The following is a 19,107-nucleotide window of genomic DNA, read 5'->3' on the forward strand; positions in this document are numbered from 1 at the left end:
ACAATGTGTAGAAGCGTTAATCTAAGGCATTACTTCGCATCGAGCCTAAAGGCGAGTCTATATTGGAATGGTTGGTTTTAAATTGTGCAGTACAGGTTATTTAATTTTTAGTCGACAGGATAGAGAGAAATCAATTAAGTTTACATCCTAACTTATGACATTTTATTTATACTATTGAATTATTCTTTTTATTTTCTTTTCAATTCGCATAACCTTAAACCTTCTTGACCCGCTCATTGATACATATCTATAGGAAAAAAGCCTCTCAGAGTGAAATCTAAACGTGAATGCAAAATAGCAAGCTTGAAGCCAAATAAATCCCATATTATAATATATTTCAAGTTATATTTTTACAAGTAGAAAAAAAAGATTCTTGAAGATATTAACTTAACACGTTTTTCATATCCGTGCATCAATTTTGTTTTTAAATACAACTGTCTTTCTGTGTTTGTATGATCCCTAAAGAAGGTTGGTTTACTACGACGCGACGGTACGTACGACCACAAGGATTCAAGACTAGACCACAAGTATCTAGACTTATTTAGTCTTGACTCCTTGTGATCGAGTCCTTACAGTTAGAAAATACTAGTATTTCGTACAACACTCAATAACGTTTGTATATACTCCTATCATATCCACACATTACATTGTACTTTTGCCAAATCCATTAACGAAGATTTATGTTGGATGTTTTCGTGGGCGTTAATACACCTTATTGTATATCAACCTCTAATTGTCTCGCAGTGAGATAAGCGTGTCACTTAGCACACAAAGACGACATTAAATTATCCCTACTAAAATTATAAATGTGAAAGTTTGTATATATGGTAACAGTGTGTACAGGTACAGATTTAGACGAAACTTTGTACTAAATTATAGCTATATATTCAACTTGTGCTGAAAAAGTAGTGTTCTTAAAAAAGCGGTACTTTTGTGGGACAATACGGTTATAGAACTATTTTTGTACACCCTACGGACTTATACTGGTACTTTCGGACCAAGCTGAGAATTTATTTATTTTGTTAGCCAGCCAAATAACATTAGGCAATATTTTCACGAGCTCAATATAGATTCGACCATTTATCTTAAAACGAAATAACGTAGATAACCATAACTAATTGCTTTTCAAAATTGATTACTCCGAAAACTTCTAAAGAAATTTCTAAACTGTTCTATTGCCTAAAAATTTTGAACCTACTTTAATTCTCAAAATTTTTAAAGAGTTCAATGACAAATGCGGTAAATAGCAACGACTTTTATCGTTAAACATCCTAGATCAAAAATCTATACAAAGTTCATCTGATTCAGTGATGTTTGCACAGGTGTTTAAAACAATAATGCCGCACGCAATACTATTGTCCAGCTATTGACATATCCGCCGTTGTTACATCCAAATGTTTGTATGGTTGTAACAATAACAGGAGGACAATGCTGCTAGTGATATGCGCTAGCATTCCACTGGGAATATACTGTCTTTTGTTTATAATTATAATTAGTTAGATAGTAGATAAGTTTTTTTTTTAATATTTTTGTGATAAGATACGAATACCGTGAAAGATGATTCTTTTAAGATTTTTATCACGGTAACAGAGTTGTTATAGTGGCAAGATTTTAAACTTGATAGATTAATTGGGGCTTTAAATTTTGTAGCTACTTTCTTAAATAGACAATTACGATTGTAAAGTTATGTTTTGGTTTTTTTTTTTTACTACGCTGTTATCCTGAGAGCAGACTATTTCACTGGAATTTGCATGGAAGAGTTTATGTAATTTAAAACTCACCGTGTGCGAATGCCAGACAAGAGAGAGGTCATCATCGAGTGCATTCTGTCGCACTTCTTCTACCGAGTCCGGTTCATTCGCACCACTCCAGGATGGCGCGCTCTGGCCGGAGTTGGAGCCCACGTTCACAGAACTGCTGGCTCCCGGGCCAGCCGCCAAGGAGTTCGTCTCAGGTGACGCGTCATCTTCTTGAGGAGGAGTCTCCGTACCGTAGAATATCAATTCCCATTGACTTAAAGGTCCCGCTGGAGAAATAAGTACATGTTAGTGTGTGTAACGCAAAAAATACAATTTAAGCGACTCAAATTCGAAATTAAAACAGAGTTAAATATATGTACAAAGCATAAATAAGACTAGCAAAGAAAATTAAAATCAATACATCAAATGTTTCTAAAAAAAACTACAAAATACAAATAAACTGAAAATTCACACAAACATAATAAAACCATCACTGTCTGTCTACTACAAACTGTTAATGACTAATTTGGAATCGAAAGTCAATTTAACAAAAACTTCGTTAAATAAAGTTCGCTACGAAATAAAATGAAAACATTGCAAACACACGACATGCAAAGAGCGGCGGATTCTGGAACAAAGGTAATTGACGTGCAGGTTCAAACTAGGCGGCGAAACTAAACGGCGAAAACGGCCACGGCATGCGGGGGTACCGTGTGCTTGCAGCGGCGCGGGGTATATGCGCTGGATCTTGGGGTACTGCTCGAACAGGCTGGACATCTTGCGGCCGCGCGCCTCGGCCAGCGGGTCGGCGAGGTCGCCGCGCAGGTTCAGGCTCAGGTCGGCCGCCGGCGCCGCGACGTGCGCGCTCCAGCCGTCGTGCTCTCGATAGGAGACCGCGTCGCCGGACGACTCTGCTTCGACTTTTGCGAATTCCTATTCGGATTCTTTGAATTTTTGTTCTTTTTCCTCTTCACCAAACCCACCGTGTACGTCGGCACGATGGGCACAGGTTTACCTCTATTGTTTTTACGGCCCGCCTGCACCACAACAGGTCGCGTTGCGTTGCCTTTGTTGCGTATAATTGGATTCCGGAACGGTATCGGATCGTTTTTAGCCGCTGGCGTGCTAGTTCCGTATAAAGTTAAAGACCAATCTTGCAATGTTGCTCGGCCTATGACGCAAAATTGATATACATTTAGTCTTAGACTAACTACGGAGGATTAGTTGAGACATTTTTACTTAAGACTAACAAGTAGATGAACCATTTGTTGAAACAATTTCTGAGATGTCGCTTTAAGCCTTTCTTGGGCCTTGTAAATATCCAGACCGCTGACTTTTGTGACAAGCCATTCGTTATAAAATGCGGTCGTAAAAAAGTTTGCGGATTAAAGTCCAAGTTTTTGTTATTCATGATTCATTAAAGTAACAGAGCGTTCATTTGAACACAATCTTAAAAAGTGTTTAAAACCTACTTTAGACTGTTAGATTAGTTACGCTTTCAAGATTTGTGACAAAGACACATGGACTATTGGTTTTTCTTGTAACATATAGATGACTTACCCATGTATCGTCCTTCGTTGGTGACTTCGAGCTCCCAGCGGCCCAGTGGTGATTCGCCCCACATGTGCACGGACATGAAAGGCCACGATGAGAAGCCGGTTCGCGACGAGTCGTGCGGCCTGCCGGAAAATTAACTGTCTAATTACACCAGCGAGAGACCCAGTTAGCGTCTTGTGTCGGCCTTAATAAAGTTAACAACTAACTATATACCATGTTCATGATTAATAGCTAAACCGGAACGTATTTTGCTCTTACTAATAGTCTCGACGATGAAGCTGGTTTAAACGGATGGATGTTAAACAGTTGTAAAGCTTGTGATAATGTAATGCTTGTGTCATTGTTTTCTAATAAATTATTTTAAATACACTCATACCGTTTAAATAAACTGATTTACAAATTAATTTAGAACGTAATTTAAATTACATTTAAATTTATGCGTTATACACGAGACTGGTCGGTAAATATTATAGACAAAACACGGTAGCACATTAGTCGTCCATTTAAAATTCAATAGTTTGCGCATTTTGTGTTTGCGGTCACGTTGTTCCATGTCACAGAGCATCGCGTATAACGTCATGCATTAGCTTTAGGAAAACAATATCTATTCAAACCGTAGTCACACTTAGAACAACAATTATAATCATTAGTGTATCTAATACCATAATACATTGTTAGAAGCTTAGAACTGTATAGTACTGGTACTTGTTTAGTCGAGTGCCTTATACTAAACTGCTGAATAATAATAATTACTCAGAAGTCACGCTCAAGCATTGATTTGAAACTCAATAGATTCGGTTTATTTAATTTATGTCACGTTGACTCGTGTTTCTCATATTTATGATGTTTATTTCAATGATTTATGAAAGAGTAAGTAAAACGAAGTGCAATGAGGCAGATCATGAAAAAAAAATTAAAACGAAGTATTGACCAGATTTACCCTCTACATGTTTTTTTTTCAGGATTAGTATCTAATTATATTAATAGTATAAAAATTAAGTTAATTGGATTGGACACTGGCATATTCAATCCAATTAACTTCATATCTGATACTTTGTACTGTACTCGTAGATATCATTTTGTACTGCTCTCGAATTCTAGTCGACATCAGCTCTTGGCAACAAGGATGGACTATAGCACTTTGCCTTGACAACGGTCTATGCGACACTCCAATATGTATATGAATATCTACAATGGACATTGTAAAGCATCACATGTAAGAGCTATTGTGTGCTAAAGCCATTATATCCCAATTACTGTCGATTCTCCGTCCTACATAGAGACACAAATGTACTTCGGAACGACATTTATATGCCAATCTGAGATGCTCTGAAGATTCCACAATGGGATAGATCAGGCAATGATGTTAGTATGAGACCTTGAAATCAATAGTTGATATCACAGATTATTTTTACAAGAAATTTATTGGGCCCTTTCATCATTTCTAAAAGTGAAGATGGTGTAGTTACTTCATCCCGTATACAAGCACAAATGTCGGTAGACCCTCACACAGTCTCTCTCACTATGAACAAGGTGAACATGTTGACGGAAGTTGGAAAAAAAATCTTCTAAAGTCTGAAGCAGATAATAGTGTAACTTAGACAAGTGACCTCACAAGCATGAACGCTGATCGAATTGCTCGAATTTATTTAAATGGCAAACTTTTCCGCCTGTCCTGACCTTTACATTTCAATATATTAGAGGGATTCCTACAGCGTCAGCGCTTGTTCAAATCCCGCTTGTCTAAATATGGTTGTTATAACATACCTGGGTGCTAGAAGAGTAACTTTAGTCCCGGCTGGCGAGGTGAGTGAGATGCGGAGATCACCACGTCGAGCTGCTGAGAGAGAGACGCGCGCTTGCACATGCTCCAAGTAGTTCACTCCGGGACAAGCGACCACTACCAGCTGTAAAACAAGGGGTTTATTAGCTTGTGTACAGAGAGGTTTCAAGAAAGCAGAATTCGGAAAAAATGGGGACATCAGAGAATCATTTATCCTTAACCCACGTTTCCAAAAATCGACAATTGATTTTTGGATGACGAAATTGTGGAAGTATAAATCCCGTTCCTAACTATTAATTGTCCTGTTTTAAAGAATTTTGGCTGGATACGTTGACCAGTCAAGAGGTCTTTCACGAATAATCGAAGCATATACAAGTGCCTAACCTTAAACTCAAAATAAGTATTTTTTTAATGACTGAAATTTTACCACTGTCCCCTTAAACTCAACCTATGAAAAATGGCCCTGTTTTGGTTATTAAAAAATTCAATACAACACAGAGTGTCCCTAAACGGTATTGAATAATTAAAAACACCAAAGAACGTTTTTCCCAACGAAATTTTTGTGAAATCGTAGATTGCCTTTACGATTCATGAACCTTAAGAAACCGGCCTTTTAAAATGTTTCCTTAATGAACGAATTTCTTCTCAACTGCAATTCTGAAAACTGACACAGCTTACGTAACTAAACTATCTTCTTTGAAAGCATCTTAAGTATAAGAGCAATTCGTTTTATACAATCTGTTTCGAGACAACTGCACAAATAACATTATTACATTATATTCATCCTCATTTTCGAAATAAAAGTAGAATGATAAAGGAATTTTACTGTGCGCAAATCAGACATGAAGTTGGCGTGTTCTTTTGTTCTTTTCAGCTTTCAGCGTACTCATTTTCATGGTACAGACCAATTAAAAAAAAGTAGCCTGAAATGCGTTTTTAAGCTGCAAATATTTTGTCTGATTTCAAACATTTTTAAACCATATATATAGACTTGGTCGTAAATGTTACATCATTCTCGAGATGAGCTAAAATGCAATAAGCTGAAAACACATTTCGCTGGCTGCATACATACGAAGATATAAATGTACAATGACATGCAGCGGTGGAGATACGAGAATTTCACTCAAGATACATTTGGGACTAAATTATACAAACACCAGTCGGAATACTTGATATTTTAACGACGTTCATATGTTAGTTGATTTACTGAATTCAATATGACAGTGGTCTTGGTGTAATGAATGTACTGCACACAGACGCATGGTTATGTATGTTAATGTGTGAGTGAACGCTTTTCCGACGCCATTAGCATAAACTGGCGAACACCGATAGTGATACTAAAAGGCTTGCTAGAGAATAATATCGCTACTTATTTCAAGCTTTGCAATTGTTAATAACATACCCATTTCGAATACTACCGTTAAAGAAGGTATTAAAATTAATTATTGCGAAAGTTCTGGTCCTTGGCGTTCTATTATGATTTTATCGGACAGTTAACTTCGAAAGTGTTGCAAGTTTTCAGCTTTTATAATATTTCTCCGCTTTCTTCGGTTCACGTGGTTTTAATGTTATTTTAATTTCTGTGTGTTTAACGGTGTGAATTGTTTTTCTTGTTAACTGTTTGTGGCCTTTGCTCGTATTTATTTTGTGTCAGACATATTTGTATAAGCCGCAACATTTCGGTCACGGCCAAACCCAGGCCATCGATTTAGGGGGAAATTTTGTAGCTTAAACTATCAGTTTTCATTTCTTTTAACAGCTACGTTAATGAAATTATATCTACATTTTACTTTCTTTGTTGTCCCGAGTCCAGCACTCACGCCTTATCAATTTACTACAGTATGAAGATATTATTGAGTATAAAGTAAACCAGAAAAACAAAAAGAAAAAGAAATGTAGTATTCATATTGAATTCACAGGAGATAGGTAGGTACTAAATACTATTTCAAAGTGTCGACAGTATAAACGGCACCGGATTTCGAGGTCAGACGCGTCACAAGTTCACTGCAATGCGCTATATTATCAAAATTGAACGGATACTGCAACATGTAACGTGTTACGTACCTTGCAGGTACATAAAATGTAGCTACGTAAGGTAAGGTAATTTTGTACGTACTGCATGGATAGAATAAAATTTTCTTTCCTCTGTGCCTACCTTATCCGTAACATGTTGCATTATTTTTTTATAATAACTATCGTGAGACTGATTCATTATTAAATGATGTAACGGTTTACTCACGCGTATTTATCGGGGTATCCCGAGATCGCGGGATCGCGAGTCGAGAGTTCGACTCGCGATCCCGCCGCGTCTGCTCATGATTAAGGACTCCGGTTGGGTCCGAAACTAGTCGGGCTACCCCGATAAATACGCGTGAGTAAACCGTTACATCATTTAATAATGTTGCATTATAATGAAAATAAAGATCTTTACTGTGTTTTTGGTCATAATGGCATCAAAGGTGTGCTTGTTATTAGCGTTTAGCGTCAAAAGCAAACTGCCCATCTTAGTGGTAGTTGGCAGTAGTTTTAAACACAAATTCGAATTCGTTTCACTGTTACAAGGCTTGCTGCGTTGCTGCAACATGTCACGAAACAGGTTTACACAACGTGCGCTGCATTAGTGAACAATAACGCGCCACGCTGTATAACTAAACCTTAGACTGGCTTGATGGTCCAGGGGCTAGTGATCCTGACTGCTATAGTCAGGATAGTCGTGTCTAGTACTTTACTGTCTTAGTTTTAGACCAGATGGCGCTGTGTGAAAGTTGTGGACTACATATTATATTATTTATCCTGTATGTAACTTACATCCAACGAAAGAGACGATCTCGGCGGTATCTGTTTTTGCGAAACCTGCGCGGCAAGTTCGCACCTCCGTTGCGGCGGTACTGAGCGCCAAGTTTTGGCGAGTCGCACCATGCCGGCCGCGTCGAGCAGCCCGTAGCCAAAGGAATGGGACACATTGCGACCGACGCCGTTGACTTTCCATTCACCGCCGATGCTTAAGCGTTCAGGGCGAGCTGTGCGTACAACTGTTGACAAGATTTTATGGTTAATATCTATATTTTTATAGTAACTATCGTGAGAATTATTCATTAAGTTCACTAAATTCACAATGAATCATTCTCACGTGCATATGAATCATTCTAAACAGTAAGATCAGCACCAGAAGTTTTAAAAACCTCTGTTCTAATCAAATTCAATGTTGCTTTTGTGGTGACCAATAAGGCTAAATACCTATTTGTAAATTTTGCTGAAAAATACTGGCCATTTATAAATTGGATTGTGTTGTCGAGTTCCGTTGCCGACAGTAAATTGTCAAAATACAAAGGTTTTTAACAATCATTACACAAAATGTTAGTCACCTAACTACGGCCCTAGGATACTTAGCTTAAAGGGAAGCTTTCCAATGTGTGTTGTTGTTAAAAACGTCTCGTTAAGATAATCGATAAACTCAAGAATTATTTAAGTTTGAGATAGGACTTTCGTAACAAAAGGTCTTTGAGTTAGTTTATAGATGTTCTAGCCAAAGGGTTCGCCTGTGGCTTCCTGTCATGATTGGGCCTTTCTCTTAGGGCTAAAGTTGATTGAACTATGTTATGCTAAAGGAAAAAGATAAAAGGCTCTTTTGATAAGTTTAAGTTTCTATTTTCACTGAAAAAATAAGTTACATCGTTTTAATATTAATGAAAGCTGGCGTTTGGTAAGACAATTTGCTCATTATAGACGCTTTTTATGGCTTTGACAGAAAATAGCCTAAAAAATAAGTCTCGTTAATGCATTAAACTGAAAGATGAATACTGAAAAGAAAAGTCATCATTCCTAATCATAAACATTTACCCTGTAACTTTCAGAATGTAATCAAAAACCCTTAACAAGACATAAGCATATCATATACGACTTTAATATGATTTGATACTTTGAAAATATGATTATTACATAAAGATATTTTGTCCATTTCTTACTTTAGCTTGATGTGAAGTAATAATAACAGGGATCGGCTATTTGACATGCTTGACTTGAAATCTAAAGCTGAGGGTCGACAAAAATAGCACAGAAACTCGTAAAGAAAATTGCCAACTAAAGGATCGCGAGAATTATTGCCGAGGCGGGGTGGAAATCCGTACAGATCATTGGTTTTACGTCGTCATATTTTGGATTTTATTATTTGTAGTAACATAATATTGGTATTCAGTGTTATTATGAAGAATCAATAAAAATACTGTAAACTCTAATACGGATAAAGAAGGCAATGGATGTGTTTTTTAGTATCTCATATCTTATTAAAACATTAACTTGCTTCCAGGCACCTCGTAAAAATACAAACCGTTTCTTTACTTTTAATATAAGAAACTATGAAAAATAAACGAGCTACGAGTAAATTGAGGATCGTGTTTCGAAGCAAAAATTGTAACTTTAAAGTCGAAACCGCACTAAACAAGTTAGTTCGGGAAACTGTTCAAAATCGTAATTTGAAACTAAATTAGTGTTCGCTTAATTGTAGAGTACTTAAGTAACGTGAATGGCCTAGATTTGGAGGGCATGTGTATAATCCATACGGCTTTTACTTTACGAAATTACATTCTAGGTAACTACCCAGGATACTAATCATTTGGTCTTCTAAAGCCCACTTATTTATTTAATCGCGTTAACACATACATACATAAAGCTTACAATACATACTTAGAATACATCACATAAAGCTTAAAAAATCGAAATTTATTTTATTTAGCTAATTGATAGCCGATACATTTGGTAACCTTAAACACACGATGTAAAAAACTACCATCTATGTTAATAAACGTTATTTTCGAGATGAACATTTCATGGCCACATTTTACTTTCGATACGTAACATAAGGAAATATTATTCTAGATAAAATACTTACCAATATGCTGCATATCTCTCCACGTCAAGTCTCTATTGGCTTGCAACGCTAACGCGCAGATGCCAGCAGCAAGCGGCGCAGACGCAGACGTGCCAGTGTGTCCCACAGTGCATGAGTGATGCAAATCTGTTGTTACAACCTGAACAAAATAATAAAAAAATTATAAGCGAATAGAAAAAGTAAAGAGTATCTACTTATTTATTACTTTCTTTATGTAAAGGCCTCGTTGAGAACTTTAATCTAGAATGTGATGTTATCATGACAGTGATCAGGGAAGGCGTAGGCCGAATCCGAGTTCGAATATAGCGTCAACAATTTTAAATTGACGACGCCCACACAAAAAAAATGCTATAATTAGCTTTGTAAATATTTAGATCAATTCATAAAAAATAATCCATCAATATTGATCGTATTAGAAATAAAATAAGTAGGTATAGACGAAGTAAGAGTTATGTCTCGATAAAGGTCATATACATGTCGGAAATAGCCTTTATTAATAAGAATGTCTAGAAAAGGAAGATATCATGATCATAACACTGACTCACGAACGACAAACGATCACAAGAGTCTGATTTAGATCTATATTTATCAGCATCCTCGTTTGCAAGGAATCGAATTATCCCGAAGCCACTTCCGAAAAAATATAGCTTCATAAATAACAGCATAACAATAAAGAGGGTCCAAGAGGAAAGTGGAAAAGAGGTTGCAATGCCACAAGTAGGTACATATGTAGAGTCTGTGGAGTATCAAAAGTTTCTTGTAAAAAGAACATTGTGTGGTTGTACCTGAATTTAGTTTTTGAGTTAAACCAGAAATTAACTTCGTCGTGCAGATTTTTGTCTTGGGACTCTTTTCAATCCTCAAAAATAATTTGAAAATTGAAAAGAGTAAAGTTGGGATGGTGTCGTGATATAACATATGTAGTACTTTGTGACTTGTCACAAAATCTCATAAGTTTGCAATAAAAGAATATTTCCATTCAATGCCACAAAATAATTGTTATTTAGCTTGCAAGACCTAAACAAACACGTAAATACAAGAGAAATAAAATCTTGTGAGCAAGATAATTTGCTGAAAGGAAGTCTAATATTTTCAGACATTTTCTGGAGTGCGTTTGTACTTGAGACTACAGCTTATTGATATAAAATATGTCTACCACTTGACTTGTAGTTTAATCACTCATAGTAAAACAATAATATTGGCTAAACTATATGTGGCAAATGCTACTCAATATTTTCACCCTACAACCAATCAAGGACCTACCATATCGGTTGAATAAGTATCCAACGATTACTCTCCGTACCCAATAGTTAATCTATTCAAAACAATTTCGTTTGACCCAAAAGTTTATGTAACTTTGATTGAGTAAACACCCTTTGTATTGTAATGTGTACTCTCAAAAGTGGACAGGAACTCTAAGCATGAAATTAACAAGAGAAACCTTATAATTTATATTCAAATGACATAATTTTATTTACCTCTCAGCCAGTGTTGAAAGGGTAAAGAATGTTATGTAGGTAAAGCCGTGTAGATACGAACATTTACTACTCTCGACGTAAGTGGGATCGGGACCGAAGTAGGTAAAAAGGTAACCCTCAGTAAAAAGATCATAATAGCGAGTTTCTTTTCGAAATCCCAGTGAGTGAATGAAAATATTACATGGATTTTACTTAGGTATAGGATGTCCGTATTTCCATATTTTGTTTAGTCTTAAAGGTATTCGAGTAAAAGGCTTTTTGAAAAAGAGTGTCCATAAATAAATTGCATCCTGGGTTTTTGAAACATTATTTAGTTACTCGTAATTTGTTTACATGCTATTCGTGGAGTTACCTCTTCTTAGTAGGAATGATGTCAAAACGTCGTCCAATTGTTACTGATTTAATATCGGTTTAGTCACGCGACGAGTCGACCTGGTCAGCTCAAGATGAACCCCTTGGGTCCGAAACTGGTCGAGCAATCTCCATAAATAAGTGTTTTTAAATGATGTGAAACTGCCTTATCCAATAGTATTAAAACCTTTTTATAAAATTGTAAGGCCGTGATTGCAAAAAAGGCCAAATGAAATGGTTCAATGTTCAAAGCCAGATGGCAGAAACGATATACAGCAGAGGAATCGTGTAATACCGCAAACAAGCGAAATAAAACGTGATAGTCATTCACAAATCTACGCGATACGTTAACCAAGAAAATGGATCTGAAGGATTTCGTCTCCCCGAGATAAAGGCGTGAGAAAGAGACAGCACATTACGTAAGAAAAGGATGCTAAAAGATAGTAATAAGTTAATGCGTAGGCAGTGAACGCTACAAAGTACTTCGCTAATCTACTTAAAAGAAGTTTCTTCTTACACTTAGATATAGCCAAAAGGAGTTGATGAACACATTCTTATTTAGAAAATAAAAATACAAATATAGTGCAAGAAAAAATTTACTTTTGAAATTAGCTCTTTGACATCGGGAAGCAAAAAAGTGGTTATTGCATATACATGCGTAGATGCTGACTCTAGTCTACTGCATGGTTTGTTTTTGATATACGGTTTCGTACCGAAAGGGTTAAAACAAGCTTAAGCTCTACTGTCAGTCGGTCTGTCATCAAGCTATATCTTATGAACTAGAAAAATGAAATTCCTAAGATGATTAATGTTGCTTTTTCGCTTTAACAACAAATAAGACCACTTTGCAAGCCTTGTACGTATCAAATAATGAAGACACGGATAGAATTGGTTGAGTTGATGGGAAAACCTTCTTTTTTTTCAGTCCGCTTCATACTAGGCCAATTATTCTGGCCACTTCTACAACCAATAAATTGTTATATTAGCTTACCTGCTTTTCATTAATAGCCCCACTGCTGTAGGTAGCCGCTAGTGTAGAGCTGCACATTTCCGAGTACCAAGGCACTTCACCTCGTTCAGTAGCAGATGATATTGACAGCGTCCATATAGAGTTCGTGTAGCCATCGCAGTTGCAGTTATCGTGCTCTCTGCCGCCATTTCCTGATGCCCATACAAATATGGAACCTTTGCCGTTGCGACCCTGTATCGGAAATAGAAGCATTAGTGATTGTCAGAAACTATATTTCTTTTTTATGTTTTTGGCTTCTGGGAGCATGATTTGGTAGAAATGTTTGCTGTAAGGATTTTTTGGAATTGTGAGTACGTTATAATTCTCGGAAGGCCAAATGTTTGTGTTTTAATAATCTTTGTTGTTCAACCAATAGACAATAGTTAAAAATGGTCATGTTTAGATTTGATTCACAGAACAGAGAGTGCTTATAATGAATAAGTACAAAAGTGTACTACTTTTTACCACGCAACCTCGTATGTAAAATGAGAAGGTAAAATCAGACTTCAATAACTATTTTCACCTATTAAATATACTTCGACTAAATAAACTGATTTTCTCGTCAGAGATCGTATGCTGAATTTTACATATAAATTAAATGTATGAAAAAATTCCAGATAAAAATGAACCAGAATTTCCGAGCATTTCCTTTGGGGAAGTCCGCGGGGTGGGAACACTGATGTTTTCGATATAATATTTTGTACAAAAGAATTTAACAATTTTTAGGTTTTGGCTAGGCTCGAATTGATCGTGTCTCTACTTTTTACGTACTGCAAAGCGACGGGAATGAACACACGTTTTTTTAATGCTGTTACATGAAGCGAAAAGTGTGGAAATGACGTAGAAATGTATTTTCCGCCTCGACATATGCAAATGTCACGTCATTTGCCACACTATAGACTTGACGACTGTATGATGGTTTTATTACTCGCAAAACGATATGTGATTAAAATTCATATGTTTATATTGGTACGTTTGCTTATGTTTCAGAACTAGCGGTTTGTTGAGGGGAAATGATGTTTGAATAACCGAAAATTTAATTATAATTATGTTTTGATTGAGTACATATTTTACGGTTGTATAAATATTTACATTACAGATAACGTTGATAGTTAAAATATAGACATGAAGCAATTTAATTGATTTTATTACCAAATAAATTCCTACATGATACATACATAATAAATAACTCCTAGCCTAATTTAGCAAGATAATGATTAAAACATTGTTTAAAAAAATATACACATTTAGTTATAGAATAACAAAAGACATAGCCAGACATGTCCAGAAATTATCTCTACATACATATTATGTATCAGCCGTCCCTGACCTCAATTTAGATTGAATATCCCAGACATACATCAGACATACAATATGAATACTCGACGTTTAGCCGAGACGTATCTCGTTAGCGATTAATTAGTAGCTGTGCTTTGTGATTGGCAGCTAAACAGTCGATGACGATGTGATCCGAACTCCAACCCACGAATCTGCACAATTTGTAATACCGATCAATACGGTCCAGGTATTAATAATACCTTTGATTTGCCGAACTTATCATAAAATACCGTATATTTATTGGTTATTGACAGCTTATAATTGAAAATATTCGTTTTGTTTTTCAATGTATTGTAGAGAGGATAATTGTTACGTCAGAATTGATGCATGAAATACTCAAAAATAATCCGGTAAATCACCACTAAAAGCTTTTATTGTAAAATTTATCATAAGCTGATACGATATACTCAGTTCGGTATCAATACTTATTTACAGGAAAAAGTTGTTTCCATGTTTAATGCTTCGTAAATCCTACTAATAATGGTTATATGGATGTTTATTCCTCTTTCATGCAACCACTGAACAGATTTAGACTAAACTTGGTACACATATAATTTATAACCAGAATTAAAATTTAGAAAAGTTAGTTTAGTTTTCATTCCGATTTTATGCTCCCTTGGGATCATTTTCTATTTGTAGCGGGTGGGTCCGAGGGCAACAGCTAGTTCAAAAAGCTTTAAAAGTTTTAAACAAACTTCAAATAATTTTCGAATAATTTCGTACTCAAATAAAAGTAACATTAAAGACAGAACATTTGCGAAACATCCACCACGATACTGTTCACCTGGAAAGGTATAAAAACGACCATTCCACAGCTGTATTAGGCTCAAACTTTTCCCCTCGACTAAATAACGCTTTCTATTTAAATTCGAAAAACCGCTACGGTAATAAAAACGAAGCCGACCGAAGTAACTTTTGAACGTACTTGTACTTTTGTATACATAACCTTCAAATACTGTTAAGAGTTGAAAGGGGAAACAACGTTATGTAAATTTTATGCTTCGCGAACACTTGACCATATATAGTGGGAAAGAGAGAAAATAATTGCATCATTACAGAAATTGCTTTAGCTGTGTCGCACGGCCGGTCGACTACCCTTCACTAACTTAGTTACAAAATCGACACGAAAACAAAAGAAGTAAAAAGAAACCTTATTTTTTATGACATAAGTGTCAATGTTACTCGTGAAGCTGAAGTGATAAATTAAAGTCGCGAATTTAACGTAGCTGGTGTTGTGACTTTTCATTAAGTCTATACAGCGTTGTAGACAGATAGGGGAAGTTACTGTGGGAATCGGACAGAGTATTGACTTTTTCAATTTAACACGTTACAATAAACCTTTCTGAGATATAAGATGATATCTATCAATCTGTTGATCCATTTATGTACATATTGGGTTTTGTGACTTTGACTCTTTCAAGTAGTACCTAATCCAAAAAATAAAATTTCAGAATCACTTCTAACAGAATATTATGTAACTTGATAACGAAACCTGATAGCTAGATAATTTTAATAAAAATACTAAAAACAAAGACCGAATTCCAGCAACAGTCATTACAGTCATAATTTTTTAAGGTGACACATACTTTTGTGGAAGACATAAACATTGATTTGCTATCCACCATTTTTTTTACTTTAGTTTACTTGTACGGATCCCTCAAAGTTGCAAGTCTAATTTGCACTCGACCGATTTTTATTTGCGGAATAAATACCCTGTTTTTATCCTAACAGGCTATGTAAAAAAGTACCTACTAAAGTAAACAGTCACCAATCCTCCCTCGGTTCTTGTCTTCAGTTCCTCACATACGAATATCTGTCTCCCCAGGGTAAGACATTCGAGACAGCGAATGTACAAATCGGTTTTTCCATTAAGAAATCCCCATTCGTTTCTAGGAATCTCGTTACGGGGATACCCGTTAACAATAGGCTTAGTTATGCATGGATTCGTACGAGTAAAACGGAAATGTTTTAAATTTACTACTTCGTTTGAATATTTTGTATCTATATTAGTGTTATATGTCAGTCAGTTAAGACAAGTATCAATTTTACTAGGTATAATGAGGATAGAAAATAAAATAATAATAAAAATTGACGGGCCTGTTGGTCTAGTGGTACTAACCACTGCTAAACTGGAGGTCGTGGGTTCGATTCCCGCCTAGGACAAATGTTGTGTGATGAGCATGATCATTTGTTCCGGTGTCTGGGTGCAATTTATCTATAATATGTATGTATTTAGAAATATATAAGTAAGTTTATCAGCTGTCTGGTCCCCATATCACAAGCTCTGCTTAGCTCGGGATCAGATAACAGTGTGTGAGTTGTCCCAGGATATATTATTATTATTCTTTTCAGTGCTTGCAAATCCTATGGGAGGAGGTTTCAGGCCGATGAATTTTTCGTACTTAATACATTCTTAAGTAAGATTTTGACAGTGATATCTATTCGCGAAAACCTCAGAAAAGCACCATCTAACTCACTTCTATCTCACTTTAGAAGATACATTGTAAAGTACAACTACATGGTATCAAGTCGGACAGCACTTAGGCACGTATGCGGTTGTCGAACACAGAATGGTCGTGACTTTGATGCGAGCACGTTTCGGCCGAGAATACGGCGGTCGGTAGATGACATACAGTTGATGGAAACGCCTTTAGCGTGACTATTAGGGCAAGTGTGCACTCAAGTGGACATCAGGCCGTTTGTTATGATGTGTTATACAGTTCTAAATAGTATGATGGTAGAATGATGTATGAGTAATTTTATAAAGTCTGGATTCAGTAACAAATCGGAAATATCCTTTGTTTTTAACATTATTTCCATTTTCCGTTTGCCTAAAAAGGAGAAACATTTTGCTTTGATATAAAATCGAAACATCAGTGGCCCAAAATTTATATGTGCATGTCATATATTTATATGTCCATGAAAACTATCGTACTTTAAAGAAATACAATAACTTAGTATCAGGACCGGCATTGAACATTTTTGGCGATCCCTAAATCAGATGTTCTTCATCGACTATTGCTGACCGTATTAATATTCTATTTCTAATGAACTATTCCAGACCGTTCCAAAATTTTAAAAAAGCTAAGTAATTTTGAAAATCCCTCTTACCTTAGTAACTCCTTCAATAAAAGCTCTGGTGGCCAGTTCCCCTGGACCATCCACGGTCTTCCCGTCGTCATCAGGACCCCAGGATGCACTGTAGATGTCCACATGCTGAGGGTTCAGACTTAAGGAGCGGGCTTCGACCGCATCTGTGACGTCACCGTCTAACATGCGTACGCCTGGGAAAAGAGTGTTAAGATTAGTTTAAGAAGATTGATAATTGCTTAATTAGTATTAATATTGTGTAATGTCGGCTTTGCGGTTTCAATCCCAACACAGGCTAAGAGCTGTTGTATCTTTTTCATAGTTATATGTATAATACTTTCTTAATATTCTAAGACATCACTGACAAACAATGAAGGAAAAGATTGTGTCGAAATCTGGATTCTAAACAATGGAATCTAAAAACGCCAGCCCGCAGTGAGCTAGCGTGTTGACAGAATAAAGACAGCAAAAACTTGTGGAGGACAAAAAAAGTATTTGCGTAACTTTATTTACTTGCTCTGTAAATATGTAAAGAAAATGCATTTAATATTAAAAAAAACCAGTATCCACACAAACATATTTCAAAGCAATATTTAGATAGTTATTAAGAATTCTCAGAATTTCAATCTACATGTTATAATTAAATAACATATCCCAGCATTTCAATTTCTAGGAGTTGTCAAAGACTAATTTGATTAGCGTTATGTCTAATAGATCAATGCTAAATAGACTGATACCTAACTGTGTTACCCGATGTTAATCGATTTCGACTTGCCCGGGTTCGGGTCGTTATAACCTTGTAAAATTTAACGTATAATTCTCAAACTAGTACTCAAATATATAAAATTCTCGTGTCGGGATGTTTGTTGCGAAACTGAACTCCTCCGAAACGGCTCGACCGATTCTTATGAAATTTTGCGTACATATTTGGTAGGTCCGAGAATCATTTGTTTTTCTTTTCATATGGCAAAACAACGTTTGCTGGGTGAACTAGTTAAAGTAGGACATGACAGTAACTCATATATTTTTTTTAGAACTGTTAACATCCATTTATTGACCCATACTATTTTTGATATATACATTGAAAACAGGAGCCAAAGAGTTTACAATGAAAAAGCGCTTTGCTCCCCTCGAAGGGGGGCCTAAGCATAATACTGAAGCTTGAACGTCTTTCTCCTGGTATTATAGTTTTTGTATATTATTAGTTACTGTAATACTTGAAACAATAAACGATTATTCCATTCTAACATTCCACTTGCAACGCTTATAAAAAAAGAAACATGAAAAATGTTTTGCTATATTTTTCCATTGGAATTTTCACGTACCTACATAAAAGCTAGAAATATGATAGCAGATATAAATATAAAAACTTTGTCAATTTATTTTGGCGCACGGACATTTATAGTTGGTATTTTAATGGCATGCCCGAACTCAATGCCTAAAAAGTTCAGTGTTATTTGGAACTCGAAAGTACGTGTGTGTGTACAAAGGCGTAATTAGCACAAAAAGTGAAAATCCCTGACTAAAGATAAATGTTGATCCCAACAAAAACATGTTTTGTTATCCCGCTTGTTACTGGTATACGTGCTAATTTAGAGTTTCGTGCATGTCAGCCCCTGTAATTTATTATTCAGGAATACCTAAGGGACGTTCTTTGAAACATTCAGACGTAAATGTGTTATGGCGAGAAGCGATATCTTGACACTTGCCTTGTCATAAATTATGTATTTGAAATGGAATAATGTCGATCAAAGAATGGAAAAGGTCAAAACGCTCTTTGAGAAAAATTAACTAGACCTTTTCCTTCTCCGTCGCTGCTTTTGTTTTAAAGTTCCGTATTCTGTTCTCAAAAACAAAATCTTATCTAATGGACT

General features: G+C 35.9%; 1 protein-coding gene across 1 annotated transcript in view; it reads right to left on the reverse strand.

Moving 5' to 3' along the window:
* Nucleotides 1–1,781: 1,781 nt before the first annotated feature.
* The window catches only part of LOC113503415 (furin-like protease 1), a gene marked incomplete at its 3' end in the record, with an annotated part of 160,866 nt that continues 143,540 nt past the window's right edge, over nt 1,782–19,107 (reverse strand). Inside the window, 9 exon segments of the mRNA XM_026885363.1 lie at nt 1,782–2,026; nt 2,450–2,588; nt 2,591–2,910; nt 3,300–3,418; nt 5,064–5,203; nt 7,888–8,111; nt 9,968–10,106; nt 12,788–12,997; nt 17,255–17,427. Of these exon segments, the coding sequence (XP_026741164.1) occupies nt 1,782–2,026; nt 2,450–2,588; nt 2,591–2,910; nt 3,300–3,418; nt 5,064–5,203; nt 7,888–8,111; nt 9,968–10,106; nt 12,788–12,997; nt 17,255–17,427 (1,709 nt within the window).

This window comes from Trichoplusia ni, chromosome 19, assembly GCF_003590095.1.
Source record: "Trichoplusia ni isolate ovarian cell line Hi5 chromosome 19, tn1, whole genome shotgun sequence".
In the NCBI taxonomy this organism is placed as follows: domain Eukaryota; kingdom Metazoa; phylum Arthropoda; class Insecta; order Lepidoptera; family Noctuidae; genus Trichoplusia; species Trichoplusia ni.